The following is a 17004-nucleotide window of genomic DNA, read 5'->3' as shown; positions in this document are numbered from 1 at the left end:
TCCCCTTCCTTTCCAGATTGCCTTCTCTGTATTTTCTTCTTGAGTAGGGATGTCTGAGGGTTGGGATTATCATTATAATGGAAAGTACTATATTCAATCATTTTAGCTCTCAGGACGTAAAATAAGAAAATTGTTCTGACATTGACTATATTCATAGTTTCTGAATAAGATTAATGGAAGAAGGACTGCAGTACACAGGCTCTCTGATTACAGCTGTCTCCCTCTTTTCCAACTTTTTGTTTAACTTTTTTGTGGAGTACTTCCTTCAACATTTAAAATTTTGCCCAGTGATTACATTTGGGAAGTAAGTTTGTTCTTGCATTATTGTTACTCATTCGAATACAAGACAGTCAACATTGACGATTTGTTCTCACAAGGATTTGCTTAAGATTGAAACATTCTAATTGGAGGTCAATCTCATTTCCTCAAGCTCTTCTCTGAGAAATATTTGCTTGTACTGATAAATAGCTAATCTTTTAAATATATTTAAAAAAATACAGATGATTGAGTCTTAGATTGGTGTGCTGGCAGAAGTTCTCCTACAGGGAGAAAAGAGCTGGCTTCTCAAAACAGGAAATTTCTTTTTAGTCTGGTGTTTTATTGTTAAAAACTAATGAAGCTTGGGCGTCCTATTCCATGTTTATTTGAGTATAAGATAATTATTTAAATTCCTTCTTAGTTATATTAGTAAACATTTCCCTGACTCCCCTTCCTTCAAATTTTAATTAAAATTGACACCTTATAAAAATCCCTCAGGTTTGTTATTTGGGCCCAGGGACCCTGTGGCTTGCTGCAGTGAGTACCTGTTCCCTTGATGTGAGTATCCTGGTTTGGGAAATACATGCCACGGTGTACACCCAAAATAAATTCATGCTAAATTGTAGGTGCGATTAAGTTTATGCCTTTGGCAAAAGAATACTGTAATAGCTTAAACAGCAATTTTGCTTGTTGATGAACAAATGAATTATTAAGGCTCTCATGGTTTTCTGTGATTTCAAATTATCTTTGAGGTTTTGCGTTTCTTTAGAATTTTAGAGTAAATAAATGACAACCACGAAGCTGCACTGAAGAGGTCAGTCCTGTGTTAGGGAAGAAGAAACTTGCCGTGGTACTTGTATTGGCCCCTGGCCTGTTGTGCCTCCAGCAGACAGCATTCTGTAGCAAAAGGCCTGGGTGAACTTTCTCTTTAAGCTGTGGTGGTGATGAGGGCTCAGGTAAAAGGAAAGGGAAAGGAATTCTCTGATGAACTGTTTTTCCTGATCTTTGAGTGATATAACCAGTCTTATCTGTGATCTTGTTTTTTCCATCAAACTTGACACGATATCTAACTCGAGGAGGTGGGGAAGGTCTGTAGTCAGCACCAGAGATGTGTCATGGCCATGACCATGAGGACAGAGGAGAGTCAGACCTGGGCAGAATGACGAGAGCTCGGGGATGGTGAGCAAGGAATCTTCTTGAGATGGCCGTGAATAGGAACCTCATGGAGCCATAAGATCCTAAGTAATTGCTTCTCTGCCCCCTGCCCCATACACACATCCAAGCGCATTTTGCTGTCATTGTCTGAAGTTCTCTTTATTTGGATGTCACTGAGAGTACAGAGAAGCCCCTGGTTGCATGTTTATCATGTATGGAGCTGTGTGAATAACTACAGGCTGCTTTAGCCCCTATACCAGGAGTAGTGCTCAGTACATAAGTACTTACTGCAGACTTGCATCTGATAATAAAGAAGAGTGCCTGAGAACATTATTGGACGTTTTCCTAGTGATGGAACACAGTCTTTGAGAAGGAGGACCCTGGAATTATTTGCATATTTTACCTATGGCCTTCTACCAAAGCGAGTGAAAAAGGCATTACTTTGTGATTAAAATGTGTTTTGAGCAACCACATTAGGGTCACCTGAGAACTTACTAGAAATGCAGATATTGGGTTCCATGCTAGATCTTCTGAATCAACATCTGCAGTTTTAATAAGATCCCTAAGTGATTTTAAAGTTTGAGAAGATTGTCTTTTGGCATTATAGCCAACATGCTGATCTATTTACACATTTATATGAACACATAGAGAGCCTCATGCATATATAATATTGATTTATAAATATGTAGATGTAAGTATACATTATAAGAACACATCCTGGTGGATCGAACTTTTATTGTGCACCTGCGGTATACAGGCCACTGAGCTGGTTGCCAGGGTTTGCAGATGAATAAGGTGCGTATGGTCAAGGTGATTTCCATAATCTTTCATTGTTGCGTGGCTCCACTACCACAGAGAGGTAAAAGAACAAAAGGCTGCGTTCTTAACAATTGATCGGAAATTGGCTTTTATGTTCCAAGGAATTGAATGCATTCAAATAACAGTGGTGGCTGATCTTTGGGCAAGAGTCAGTTTTGTTTAGCTTGAGAGAGGCAACATCTTATTGCATAAGGAATTATGCTCTACTTTTGGACGGTTAAAAAACCTGAAATAGCTTTGAATTTCCAAAGGTTTGTTTTGCATTTCATTCTATTGAAAGGTGTTTTGTTAAGAGATTACTTAGTCTTATCCTTAAATAATGGCTATGTGGTATTAGTTACAAAATAAGTAGAAAGGTACAGTATAACTAGAGACATGGACATCACTAGGCAGATAGGACCTTATGGTGTGTTTATAGTGGCATATAATAAGTAGTATTCCGAATCCAGAAGAGAATATAAAGAAAATATCTTGTACATATAATGCATGGCTTATTTGTTTATTTTGTTTATTAAAATACCTTTTAATATAGTATTTGTCATGTTCTGGGCAGGATAGTAATGTTTTGCAGCTTTGAGAAGAATTTGAAGTTTCTTGGAGGGGAGGAAGCAGAAGGCATTAGATGAGAAGGAACGAATGGTGAAAGCTGTTTGATGGTTGGGAGTGAGCCTGAAAGGCAAGTATGAGAAGGCTAGATGAATTTAGAGTGTGGTAGACAAGAAAAGGGTAAGGAGCAGACAGTCATGATCACAAACACACCTGCTTTGGGGGTGTGTCCTCATACCCTGTGTTTTCCGAGAAGCTCCCTCTTCCCCTTTAGGAGGGAACCAGGAGAGACCAGACTTGCCTGGTTAAGGCTGTTTGCTCCTGAGCCAACCTCATTTTCCCAGAATTTAGAATTTGAAGTAGGAAACGCTTGTTTCAGCCACAGCTGGTCCCCTGAGCTGGGAACATGTAAACCTTAGAGCTGTGAGGCATTTGTGTGCATAAAGAAACCGTGAAAGCTGATCCACTTAAAAGGAAGTATGAATCAGAGAGGAAGGACCACTTGGCTCAAGAGGGAGAGAAACCTAAACAGGTGATGCCTGAAGGTTTTTGTCCTCCTCCTCCTGATCTCCAGGAGCCTGGCTCTGCTTCTGCCTTTGAATTCCAGAGATAGGTCCATTAGTGCTTACATTCACTCCGGTGGGTTTCTGTTCCTCATAACTGCAAGTTTCTGACACAGCCTAGCCCTGACTGCATACCTCCCAATTCCAGTTTCTCTGGAATCTCTCTCATCTTTAAAGAGAAAGGAACTGAGCCATGTCCCAATTGATGGCACTGTGATGTTGAGCTGAAAATAGTCTGGGAAGAGTGAGGGCAAGTAAAGAAGAAAAACAGAAAGAAATATTCATCCTGTTTAATTTCTTTGGACAGTTCATTCAACAAATTTTAAAAGTTTCTTCCATACTCAACACTGTGCAGTGTCCCGAGGATATAGCGGTGAAGTGGGGCAGATGAGTCCTGTCTTCATGGTGTGTACAGTCTGGTGGGGAAGGCGGACCTAAAATAAGCACCACTCATGCTGTGTGCTGAGTGTTAGAACAGGAAACAGGAGTCATGGGAGCGTGGTCACAAAGGTTCCCTGAAGAAAGCCCCATTTAAAACCCTGCTGTCTGTAGAGAATTTGGGGTGACTGATGACTTGTTTTGTAGTTTCCTGTGTCCCAATTTTTGTGGAGGAGTGAGAAATAAGAGCATTTCCTTATCTACTATTCTTTCAAAAAATCGTATCTTCTTGACGTATCTTGTGGGATAGCTGCTTATTGCCTATGATAAGATCAAGTTACAACACACCCAACTGGGACCTGTTAGAGCTTGGAAACCAGAGGGGGGCCTTTCTGAGGGTATAGAGTTGACTGGTTTCAGTTGTAGCCGTAAATGATTATTTGTTCCAGGCTTCTAATAGATACCATTTCAACCACCACATTTGCATCTCTCTACAGAGGGAAAAACAAAACAAAACAAAGCATGAAAAGCATAGACATTCCCATTTTCATGGTTGAATTATTTCAGATTTACTTTTTAAACTAGGTTTGCCCCCATGGGGTCAAACAAAGGGATGGAGGAGGGAAATCTCAAGCAGGAGCCTGGGTGGCAGGTGTTTGAGATTTTGCTTAGTGTATTAAAGTATTGGGTATCCTGTCTGGGCTTTTCCCCTTGGGCATGGAGAATAGGTAAAGCAACTTGGCCGCCAAAGATAACAGTGACTTGGTGTTTAAGAGGCCCAGAGCCTCAGGTCTGAGGGTGTGTTGGACAGTTGGAAAACCTCTGTGGGCTCTGTAGTTGGCCAAGGAGGCAGGTGGAATTTACGTTGGCTCCTAAGTGTTTATGAATTTGTCCCCAAAGCAAAACAGAAGATGAAGATGGCTTTTCAAAGAGAAGTACTAATCAGAGGCACCCTAACACAGTAACAAAATGACCTTTATTTTTCCAGCTGTCTGCTTGATGTCGTGCGATGGCATTTGCCCAGTCTGGAGCTGTGCTTGGGCCCCCTCAGTTTTCACACAAGTACGGCCACTTGACCATTTGCTCAGCTGACTTTTAATGTATAGGAACTCTAGTCCTCACAGAAAAGCATAATTTTGAACTGCTTCTTCCTGGTTTTTATCAAAAGCCTGGTTGAAAGAAAGACTATTTATGGAGGGCAGTATGCAGGCTGTGCGGTCTGATGGCTCATCGGCACAGTTTTCCCACGTTGGGTTAGCCCTCTGTGGGAGCGCTTGCCTTCATTGCGCCCTCTGCGCTCGTACTGGTGTTGCATATATGAAATGCTTTAGGGCTGTTTTTGAGGTAATTGTCTACCATAATGCTCAGCACACCTTTGAGGAAGCACTGAGGGGGCCGGAAACCCTTTGCTTTCTCTAAGGCTGAATTTACCAACCCGTGTGCTACGCCATGTTGGGGTGATCCAAATGGTTTACAGGCCCTGAGAGCTGATCTCCGTAACTGGGCAGGGGAAATCCAGTCATCTGGGCCCTGTGAATCTCTTCCATTGACTCCAGTGGCTGTTCAAATCTAGTTTTCTATATGTATCATGAGGTGAAAAAGGTTGGGAGGGACAGCTCTAGGGACCTGGTTCATGGTCCTTATAGATAATGTAAAACATGGAACCTATTACGTTTGCCAACAGATCTTTATTCTCATTTTCTTTCTGTTCTTTTTTTCTTTCTTTCTGTTCTTATGTATATTTTCCTTATTCGTGACATTTTACTTTTTTCTATTGTTTGGGTTCGTTGTATCTGCTTTTTAAGTCATTTCAAATTACTTGTGAGATGAGGTAGGGAATGTATTAAATTATCTTAGTTAAGACAAATAGATGAAGTTTGGACATAGTTTACATGAAATTCACCCCAAAATATGTATTTTTTAAGATTGGAGTTTTCAAAATAGCGTGTAGGTTGGAACCTGTGCCTGGGTGGGAAATCTGGAATTGGATTTTCATTTTTGCTGCCAATTTGCTGAGTCATTTCAGGCAACTCTTTTACATTTTTACCTGTTCTGGAGCCTGATGAATAAACTGTCTGTTTCCTTTGATCTCAAATTTGCAAAAATGTTTTGGTTGCGAGTTATGTTAAATAGTAATTTATAAAGTCCTTTCAGGTTCTTGGTGCTTGGCAGTATAGACTATCATTGCTGATCGAACCTAAGCGGGAGTAGGAAAAGATTGACTTATTTGTGAGGTTATGGCTAGATTGATTTCCTTTTCCTGTGTGTTGGGACTTTAGTTCTGCAGTAACAGATAATGTTAAATTGAGGATTTAGAAAATTAAAATGAGTTATATGTTCATCTACTGTATACCTGGGATGGAAATGTGTCACTTTGTATGTAAATGGCAAATGCTGATTTTTTCCATTGGTCAAAGGAGAACTTTCTGTAATTTAAACAATAGGTGAAGCTGGTTTGTGTGTCGTCCCACCTCTTCTACTGCGTTTATTGGAGTTTTGGGGGAAATTTATGTGGATAGATTAGTGATAGAAAGGTATTTAAAATAATGAATTTGACAGTTCTGTTTTTATAAAGTGGTGATTGTTTTGGTGACTTTTAGACAACATCTTTAACTCAGTTGAGGGACTTTCTTGGCAGACTAGGGGATGTGGGTATAATTGGGAAATGCTCATCTTATATTTTATACCTTATTTCAAATAACTCCTTCGTTCCTAGTTGTGCAGTATGTTGTTCCTTTGTTGGTTTCTTTTTGATATAGGTTTTGTTATGGAACCATATGTAAAAGCAATTTACTGTTTTTACTATCTACATTTTCAGAAAAAATTATGTAATATGATTTTTTAAGTATTTACTAAGAAGAAAACGTACCCAAGGAACTTTTGATTTTTAAAGGAAATGAAAACATGGACTATCCAAGTTAAAAATAACAGATATTAATCTGAATAATTATAACATTTATTTAGCATACTCTTGTTTGATTTTCATATGACAGAATATTTTTAAAGTTTATTGAACTTAGATCTTAAACTTGTAGTTGTAACTTGAAACTTGTCTGGGAGAAAAAGTGACCACTGCTAATTCACTATAATTTTGCTGTTACTCAGACTAAATTAAAAGGAAACAAGTGGTTAGTTTTAGTAGAGTGCATAAAATATTTGATTGAAATGAAAAATGATTTTTAACGCTAGGCAGTTGGAGTCCTAAATATAAGTGTTCTTAGTAAAACATGGATTGAATATTGTAAACCTAATAAATATTGTCTTGTGATAAACAGGACTGAATGAAATAGTGTCCATGAATTAAATCTTCATTGTGCGGTGGTGGGGTACTCCTTGAAGTTTTTTAAAGATTTTATTTATTTATTTGAGAGAGAGAGAGAACACGAGTGGAAGGGAGGAAGGGAGGGCAAAGGCAGAGGGAGAGGGAGAAACAGACTCCTCGCTGGGCAGGGAACCCAAGGCGGGGCTTGATCCCAGGACCCTGAGATCATGACCTGAGATGAAGGCAGATGCCGACTGAGTGGCCCAGGCGCCCCTCCTTGAAGTCCTCTTATTGTAGGATCCTCATATCCAACTTGATCAGGGTTCCTTTAACACCTGAAGTTTTATTCATGGAAGTACCATTGTTTGCTTAGTTTTAAAGTGACCACTAGATCATCCCATGAGGATTAGTGTGTCCTGCCAAGTAATGCGCTTACCATTGTAAAGCAGTCAGTGTGATTGAAAGCCACAGCTTCAATGAAACTTGTGTTTATTTGAGCAAAGTCCAACCAATAAGCAAAGGACAGAAAATTAATCAGTCATAAAATGAAAAAGTTATAGGTATAAATAACAGAAATTAGGTTATTTTTCCCCCAATAAGAGTATTTTGGGAATGCCTTCTCTTAACTGTGTTTTTTTAAAAAGCAAGAGCAATATTTTTTTTTTTTGAGACCACTTGAAGGGTAGAAGTATTAGAAATACAAGTAGCCAATTTCTCTGTAATCCACTTAATTACTAACTCTGTTGAGGTTGATGTCAGTCTCTTGAGTTCCATTTGTCTGGGGCTTATATCTCTTGAGCTTTTCTCCCTTCAAATTATATGGTCATTAATATTACCACTCAGACTGGGGCTTCTTTTTATTTCAGTTTTCCCTAAACCTTAAGCTGAATACTGGCCTGAAACTACAAAGATTTCATTTTTTAAAAATGCTCAATGTGTTTAATTTTTTTTTGGTCTTTTTTTTTTTTTAAGATTTTATTTATTTATTTGACAGAGATAGAGACAGCCAGCGAGAGAGGGAACACAAGCAGGGGGAGTGGGAGAGGAAGAAGCAGGCTTCCAGCGGAGGAGCATGATGTGGGGCTCGATCCCAGAATGCTGGGATCACTCCCTGAGCAGAAGGCAGACGCTAACAACTGAGCCACCTAGGCGCCCCTCAATGTGTTTAATTTTTAAAATAAAATTTTGACAGGCCATCAAGGCCTAAAGTCCTGATACTTACATAAGAGACTATTATTTTTTATTACTCATAGACCTGCACATATTTCTTTTCCATCTTATTTGTACCTTTTATGATCTTCCTAAAATTTTGCCAGGTAACTTTTTTTGACTGTCCTCAGTCTGAAGCAGCAAAGAGGAATGGCAAGTCTTAATTTAATCAGATAGCATAGAAATGAGTTCTTGTATTACTTTATTGAGGAGTAAACCATGGGCCTTTTTTCTTAGGTTTTAATAGATATGTTAGGGAAAAAATAAAAAGCTAATGATATAACATCAGCAAGACCAGTGGCAAGGCCTTGGATTTCAGTCCCTGGATTTGTGTAGGAGCAGTCCCAGGCAAACTACGTACAGAAGATAACGTGGAAGGCCTTGGCAAACAGGGGTTGCCCCACAAAGCTTACCGGGTGTGGTTATCCTTTCTCGCGGGAAAAAGAGTTAAAGGTGGGAGAAATAAATATATCTTCAGGTTTCGTATCATGCTACATTTATTTCATCTAGAGTTTGGGGATGCAGCTTTGTTGGAGAAGGTCAGTGGAGGAGCTGTATTGTAATTTTATGGGTCTGGTCAGCCATTTCACTGAGCCTTTGGAGAAAGCTACTGCAAGGTGGGAGAGTAGAAGTCTCTCAGCCATTTCATCTGTGACCTCAACTTTCAGCCATCAGATGGAGCAATTCTTTCTTCATCGACTTAGGAACCATTAGTTTTACATCATTTAAAGCTGAATTCTTCCTTGTGAAACATCCCCTGTTTGCAACCTACAAATATTGTGCTTAAATCATATTTTATTTGTTTCTTCCCCAACCCTTCCTGATGAGGGACCCCTTTTGCCATTTGGCTGGAATTACCATTAATTTGCTATGTCTTATTATCCTTCCCCAGTCAGTTTTGCCCCTTTGATATTTTCTTGCATGGATAGGAGCCCATTTTATATGGGCCGTAATACTAGTCTTTCAGAGCTTGCTTTTTTGTTAATTTCTAGTGAGTTGAAGTTAGAGGATCTCTGTGGCAATCTCTCTACTCTCCCATTTCCCAAAAGGAAAGACATTTGCTGTAATAACAAATATGGACATCAGTATTCTTTTCAGTCCACTCCCTGCCTCCTTGGCCCTGCCAGGGCCTCTGGGTAACCAACCAGGGGCCTAGTCCTGGGAGAGTGTCACAGTTGGGGAATGGTTTGAAGAGCATCGTAAGGCTCATCTACCAAAGTTTTTCCTACACACACACACACACGTACACGCACATACACACACACACGTACACATGTAAACATGTACACACACGTACACGCGCACACACACAAACGTACACATGTAAACACACGTACACACACACGTACACGCGCGCACACACAAACACACACATGTACACACACAAATGTACACACATAAACACGCACACACAAACGTACACACACGTAAACACGCACACACGTGTACACACATGCACGTACACACAAACGTACACACGTAAACACACGTACACACATAAGCACACGTACACACACATCCATGTACACGCACACACACGAACGTACACACATAAGCACACGCACACACAAATGTATACACACGTAAACACACACACACGTACACACATACACGTACGTACACACAAACGTACACCCATGTACACACGTACACACATGTACACACATACACACATACACACACACACACGTTTGTTTGGTGTTTACCAATAATGCCCCCATGGTGGGGTGGTTTTGTCTTTGGGAGCACCTGGAAGCTAATGCTCTTTCGCTCTGGCATTCCCTGTCTAGAACCATCTTGGTTCAAGTATATGGGTTCTAGAACAACAGGATTTCTAAATTTCTTTTGTTTATGGGACTCTCTGGGAAAGGTCTTTTCCTTTTGAATTCTGGTGGTGTTTTTTACTGTAAACGTAAAGTGATTTGGACTATAATGGTGACATTGGAATGAGTCTTACAGTCCCTGTACATGGTTGGTGCCACAATCCATAAATTCCTTGATGACAGCTATAATTCCTTATCCATCATTATATCACATGCCTGGAACATAGTAAGCATTCTACATTTTTGTTACAAGCATAATAAGAAATTTGGTAAAGGGGAGAAGAAATCCAGAAATAAAGAAATAGCAATGTAGATGTCAGGGTAGCTGATGCAATGGTGTAAAAAAGTCATTTAAATCATATTCAGAGATCATTGGGTTTTCTAACTGTTACATAACCAGATATGAACGTTGGAGGAAATCACACAGAAAAGACTTTTGTATGGTCAGGCAGGCAGCTAATGATAAGGTTATTCTTGACTAGTTTATAGCCCTTTGGGCTGCAATCACGTTTTGCTTCATATGCTTATGCTTATATCTTATATTCCATTAGATATTTAAAACTTTTAACAGGAATAGCAAAATAATACGATTAATAGAGAAATAATCTTGTCACATGAACACAAAAACAGTTTCATTTCTCCGTGTACGTTTTTAGGTGTCTATGTACTTTATGCAGTTTTGATCACAATACATTTTTTCTTTTGTTCTTTTCAGCTAACATGATAATTTTCCATGAGATCATTAGATTTTAATTCCAAATGCATGTTATAGGCTTATGAAACCTGGCATCTTAACACCTGCCTAGAAGTTGTGCCAACATAGTTCATGTGCCACAGGCGAGAAGGACTGACTTTCTTAGGGCAGCACATTAACTATCACTTGACTGCTTTTTTCAGCAGTGTACTTTTGGGAATCTAATTTATTTTGTGGCTGATCAGAGTGAAGATACTCTGCTGCACTGGTAGAAGTATGTGGGGGGGAGAATTATTTTTTGTGTTTCCATTTTCTGAATATATCATGATTGAAAATTAGGAAAAAGTACTTCATGCAGTTTGGAAGATCTTTTTTTGTTGTTCAGGGTCCCTTTTATAGAGAACAAAAAAAAATGTTACTTAGTGATCTGTTTATGAAGTGGCTCTGTTTGTAGAACTTCAAATTCTTTTATAGCTTAGGGGTAGTCTAAGTTGGGTATTTCAAAATAGGACTGTGTGTTTGAATGAAGTCTTTGAACCTTCTCCAGCTTCTTTTTCCTGTGTGACCTTGAGTAAGACATCTAATCGTAACTGTGGAAAGTAGGAGTAAAGATATCTGAGGCCAATTATGATTATGGTGATGAGCAGTTTGTCACCTCCAGGGCCACTGTGAAGCTGGAGGAGAAATTTAAAAATTGTGTTGGTCTTGTTTTTAGAACAATTTCAGTGTAACATAAATTGTCAACAGGCGCCATTCTTATGAGCTGTTGTAGATAGAGATGGCAGGGACCTGGAGGCTGTCCACTCAGCAAGCGTTTCTTGCCCACACTGGCTTCCAGGCATGCTTAGCTTACTTAGGCTCAGGTATACACAGGGAGTAGCTTATTTTGCAGAACAGTGAAGCCCTTCCCACACGTGATTTCTTTCTTATAGAGCCTGGCCCTATGTCCGTCCAGTTGGTTCCCCCTTAAACTGAGACAGATCCTCAGTCTTTTTCATTTAGCAGCCTTCAATGCTGAGAGTAAAAGACTTCTGTTAGTCCACGTGCCCCAAATCAATTCTGCATTGAAAACCAGATTTTTATACTAGTGTGTGTATGTGGGGGGAGGAGGGAATTATAAGATCTTTCTTTTTATTTTTTCCCTACTTGAGAAAAGATAGGTTGTTTCTGTTAAAGATGGGGTTTGAGTGGAAGAGATAGATCGGGGACAAAGGAATTACACAGCACAAAATATTGTTAATCTAGTCAAGCAAATTTAGATTCCATACTGACAGAACAGCTGAGACCAAGCCCCTTGGAACTAGTCCAGTTTGAGAATATCTTACTCGTTATATTCATTAAAAGGATAACTGAAAAACTAGGGGTTGGTTGTAAGATTACTGTTTTTATTTTTTGGTGAGTGGGTGTTAAATGAACTGTTTTTCAGGAAATAGTGGGGGGAAAAATAGCCACACACTTCTAGCTAGTTAGTCACTCCTGAATCAATGAGAATCATCATTTTGTTAATTTCATCAACATGTTCATTTCTTTCAGCTCCATGTTCATGCATGTCTTTTAACCCGGAAACAAGAAGACTGTCCATAGGTCTAGACAATGGTACAATCTCAGTAAGTACACATAAATAAGATTTCCAGTTGAAATACTTCCCTTCCTGTGGAGTATGTATGTATGTATTGTGATGAGACTTATTTATTAGTTTTTTTCAAATTGACAAATTAATTTTCTTGCTAAGTGAAGTGGAAATTGCAGTGCAGCAGATTATGGTGAGGTTTAGGGAGAGCTGGTATCAGTTCAGTTTAAACATTGACAAGGTTCAGCTTGCCTTTCCATGAACCCACTGGCTAGAATAGGAGCTTTATGTGGCCCGTGAGTGAACTACATGAATCTGTGTGTTAGTGAGAGCAAGCTGGGATAACTCATGGCTGTGATCAGATGGTTAATCATGGTGTCATGTGCTTCCTCAGACAAGTGACAGAACACAAGGGAAATGTCTTCTTAAAGCTGCGTGTCTGATCTCTTGATACTTGATGTTTTTCTCCTTTCCCTCTTCTTCTGCTCCTTCTTGTCTTAACTCTCTCTAGTTGTGAATAGAGTCCTGTAAATTGTATGAATTTAAAAAAAAAAAAGGCACAGAGTCTACATTAGGCTATAGGGTAGAGTCAGATAAATATTAGGCTCTTTTTTACTATAGATCTTAAGGGAACTGAAGTGATTAGGGATTGCAGTTTCAGGTTTTACTACTTACTTAATCATTTTTTTATATATTTAGTTTCAGTTACTGTATTAACTAAGTGTAGCAAGACTGACCTGGTAAATTCTCCATTTTGGTAAATTACCCACTATTGCCTTCAGTCCTGGCAAGAGAGGCCCTGCTTTGGGACCCGTGAATTAGAGGACCCTGTTCTGGCCATATTTTCCCACAGGATGAAGGACCTAAGAGGTCAAGGGGGTGTGCCCAGCCTAGGCCCTCACACCACCCACCCCCATGTCCTGAGTACCCGACTGGAATTTTCCTGACCCCAAACAGCATAGAGCCTGAATATACTATATTGTGGAACTTCAAGGAGTCTAGAAATTCTAAATTCGTTCCTGTACCTCCAGGTGGTTGAAGGTATATTTGTCAAGATTGGGGAAGAGACCATATTTTATTTAATAGTTTAACTTGATGTATAACTTTTAAATATTTAGACATATGGAATGTGGGTTTCCATCTGTAATCGTAACCTGATTCTTACAAGGGATCTGAAGAGGTGGGCTCGAAATTTTCCATTTGGTCTTCAGTCAAAACATTTGTTTGGTGACCTTTATGGAAATTTTAACAACATTATTAAATATAAATCTGCCTATTGACAAATATTTACGGAATATCTGTAATGTCCAATGCAGTTGGGAGGTCTGTAAACTCTGTTCTGTAGGACAGAAGAGAAGTGAGTGATACAGATCTTCATCTGCTTTAAGAAGTTATATTTAAAAAGTGGGGTGTGTGGGGGATAAATTTATTTTTAAAAGATGAAGGGGGTTAACTGGATTGTTCAGCGAACTGAAGTTCACTGCAGAGGAAATCTGAAAAGATGAGTTAAGATCTATATATTGTCCAGTAGTTCATGGAAGAGTATATGTAACACTCACTGTCCGTGAAAAGACTTAAGTGTATATAACACATGGGTGAGTCTTTGCATTTTTTGAAAACAGTGTAGGTGGTTAATGGGTACTGATAAATTTGGCTTTGAAGGCAAGAAAGGTGAGCAAAGTAAGTTATGGAGAGTTCTGGCTATTTATCGTGTATAAGAAGAGAGACTGTCTTAGCCATTATTTCTTTAGTAAATGAAAGTGCCAGAGAAGTGGAATATAAATCAGGGGGGCCGGTCTGGGAAGCTTCTGCAGTTGTGTCGGCACAGTGTGGGTATACCAAACCTTACCTTACCCTGGTCTCCTAGAAAAGATCAAGGACCCAGCTTGGATGACATCATTTCGTTAAAAGGACCTGTTCTGTGTTGTCCAAGCGGATGAATTGTGTATACTCTCTGTTCTCATCTGAAGAACTGTAAAGAGCTGAGTTAGGAGAGGCACACGGAGAGAAGGGCTTGTTTAGGTTCAGCATTTTCATTGGGGTTAGAAATACTTACCCAGAGTCTCAGCTGTTTAATAGTTCACTTTCCAGACGTGAGAAAACCTATGCAGAGACTATTCGTTCTCTGTTCCCTGAGTATAGCATATAAATTTTAAGAAGAAATAACTGGTTGACTTTTTTGGGGGGGAGGGGTTAACTTATGTTAAAACAAAGAAAGGAGGAAATCAGAAAGTAAATCCTTGTTTCTCTTTATACATAAGGCAGTTAACCTTATGTAACTGAAATAGCTTAGTGATGAAGTAGAGACAGCCAGTATAGACCATGTTTCAAAAACTTGTCTGCAAAAGGAAGGAGAGGGAGGGTGAGCGCTGCAACAAGATGAGACATTAGACAAGCAGCAGGAGGGTCCTGAATGACTTGGAGAGTTTAGCTTTGGGGAAGAATGGGGAAACTCTTGAGATAGAGCGAAAGGCAGAGGCAGTTGTGAGATGCAGGAGAGGAATGACCTTTTCAATTTCACTTGAAGTAGCAGGTTAGGTCACCTACTGACAGAAGCTAGAATGAGTGAGGGTGTGTTTTCATGTCTGTACATTTTGCTCTTGCTAATCTTATAACCCCGATCCCCCTTCTGCCATCTTGGTCTACAGTCCAGTTATCTTTCAGTGCCTTGTTCCAATGTCATCTTTTCCCTTTTTGTGGTTTGGTTGTTTTTTTTGTTTTTGTTTTTTTTTTTTTTTGACGGTTGGTTCCTAAGTCCTACCAATTGAAATGAATCACTCACGTTACTCAGTAGGTTAGCTATATTGTATTGCTCATTTAACTTGTTTTGTAAAAAGTTTTTAAATCTGTCTCCTCCATTAAAGTGTTGAGTGTTGAGGACTTGGCTGGTCTTTTATTCATCTCCTCTCTCAGTGGATTTTAGTATGGTTTCTTGTACAAATTAGGGACTCAGTGAATAATTTGTTAAATAAGTTGTTGACTACAGTACAAACGCTATTATTCTTTAATATGGCTTGCTGTAATAAGTACCTGCTTGAAGTCTAAGATAGTTTATTTGTATAATTCTGTTGCCATTCAAAATATTTGTCACAAGGAATTACCTTCTGCAGGGGAAAACATTATGCCAATAGTTTAATTCATCCTGAATTTTCAGAAATGTCATTTGTTTTAATGTCAAAAGAAGTCACTCATATTGTGCAAACTGCTATTCATGCTGAAGTAGGACTTTGAAATTTTGTTTAAATTTTTTTTATTTGTTTGTTTACTTATTTATTTTTTAAAGATTTATTCATTTATTTGAGAGAGAGAGAGAGCACAAGCAGAGGGAAGAGGCAGAGGGAGACAGAGAAGCAGGCTCCCCACTGAGCAGGGAGCCTGACATGGGATTGCTTCCAGAGTGCTGAGATCACTGCCTGAGCCCAAGGCAGACACTTAACTGACCAGTCACCCACGCGCCCCTCCCCCCTTTGTAAGATTTTTTTTTAAAAAAATTTATTCATTTGAGAGAGTGAGCTAGAAAAAGAGCAGAGGGAGGGACAGAGGGGGAAGCAGACTCCCAGGCCTCTGGGATCATGACCTGAGCCGAAGGCAGATGCTTAACTGACTGAGCCACCCAGGTGCCCCAGAACTTTGAAATTTTCTATCACAATACCCCTTGTGTTCTAGCCAACCAACGAATAAATCTAAATATCAACAATGTGCAAAAGAGTATGCTCAATTCTAACCTGTGGCTCCTGGTCTCAGAAAGCTTATTCAGTAGGGGGAAAAGGGAGTGTAAAATTGTGAAATAAGTAATACAGAGTAAAATAACTAACTAACTAACTGACTAACTAACAGCCCCAGCTCACCGGCTGTGAGCTGGGTTTAGAAGATGGGCTAGGATTTCGTTGGCTGAAGATGGGAAGGGAAGGTATTTCAGGCTAGGTGAGTGGCATAGGGGAAGAAAGCAAGTGGTAAGAGAGGGCGAGAAGTGTTTGGAGGGAAATGAATCAGTTTGAGAAGTGGAGTAATACAGGGGGGTTGGGGTCCTGGCTCAGGAGGAACAGTTGCCACATGAAGGAGCTGGGTCCCCAGCAGGGAAGGTCTCCCTCCACCACCACCGGAAGACCTTCTAAGGTACTCAGAGGCTGTACTGGTGAGGAAATGTCCACGCAGAAACTAAGGAACTTCCTTAAACTAATTTTTGCTGACTTTAGTGAATAATGGCTTAGAGATGTATGGATGCTAATCTGTATAAATGTATAGATTTTCTGCTTCATCAGAACCATTAGCAAGTCGAAGTTTTTATTGCAATCTTGCCAGATAAATGCATACTCATTGAGGATTTTTTTTAAACAAATGATAAATGATAAATCTCTGTTCTCTGAAGATTGTTTTCATGTATGTGTTTATGGTAAGCTGGGATGAGAAGAAAAGATTGATCTATATGACGGTTAGCAATCAGGGTAATGAGTATTGATTATTATATACAAATAGACAAAACTGACTTTGTATGGATTTGTTGCTGTTGTTTTGGTATTTCTTGTGGTGATTGTGTTCCTGTAGTATATATTGCTGTTAGTTCACATAGTTGTCAAGGGAATGAAAAGGGAAAGAGAACTAAACACTTACTGAGCATCCACTGTGTCCCAGACACTCTGTTTTATATACGTCACCTCATTCCAGCATCTCAGTAATCCTGTGATGTAGGTGGCATCACTCAACATTTCTCAGATAAGGACACTCAG

At 39.4% G+C, this 17004-nt stretch overlaps 1 protein-coding gene across 2 annotated transcripts in view; it reads left to right on the top strand.

The window, feature by feature from the left end:
• Positions 1-17004, top strand: part of WDFY2 (WD repeat and FYVE domain containing 2) — a 171775-nt gene that overhangs the window by 71293 nt on the left and 83478 nt on the right. For both annotated transcript variants that reach the window (XM_034665108.1, XM_019798005.2), the window contains exon 3: positions 12241-12314. In XM_034665108.1, coding sequence (XP_034520999.1) covers positions 12241-12314 — 74 coding nt within the window. The remainder of the gene's footprint in view (positions 1-12240; positions 12315-17004) is intronic.

Source organism: Ailuropoda melanoleuca, chromosome 7 (genome assembly GCF_002007445.2).
Source record: "Ailuropoda melanoleuca isolate Jingjing chromosome 7, ASM200744v2, whole genome shotgun sequence".
Taxonomy (NCBI): Eukaryota; Metazoa; Chordata; class Mammalia; order Carnivora; family Ursidae; genus Ailuropoda; species Ailuropoda melanoleuca.
This window is presented reverse-complemented; position numbering and strand designations above follow the sequence as displayed.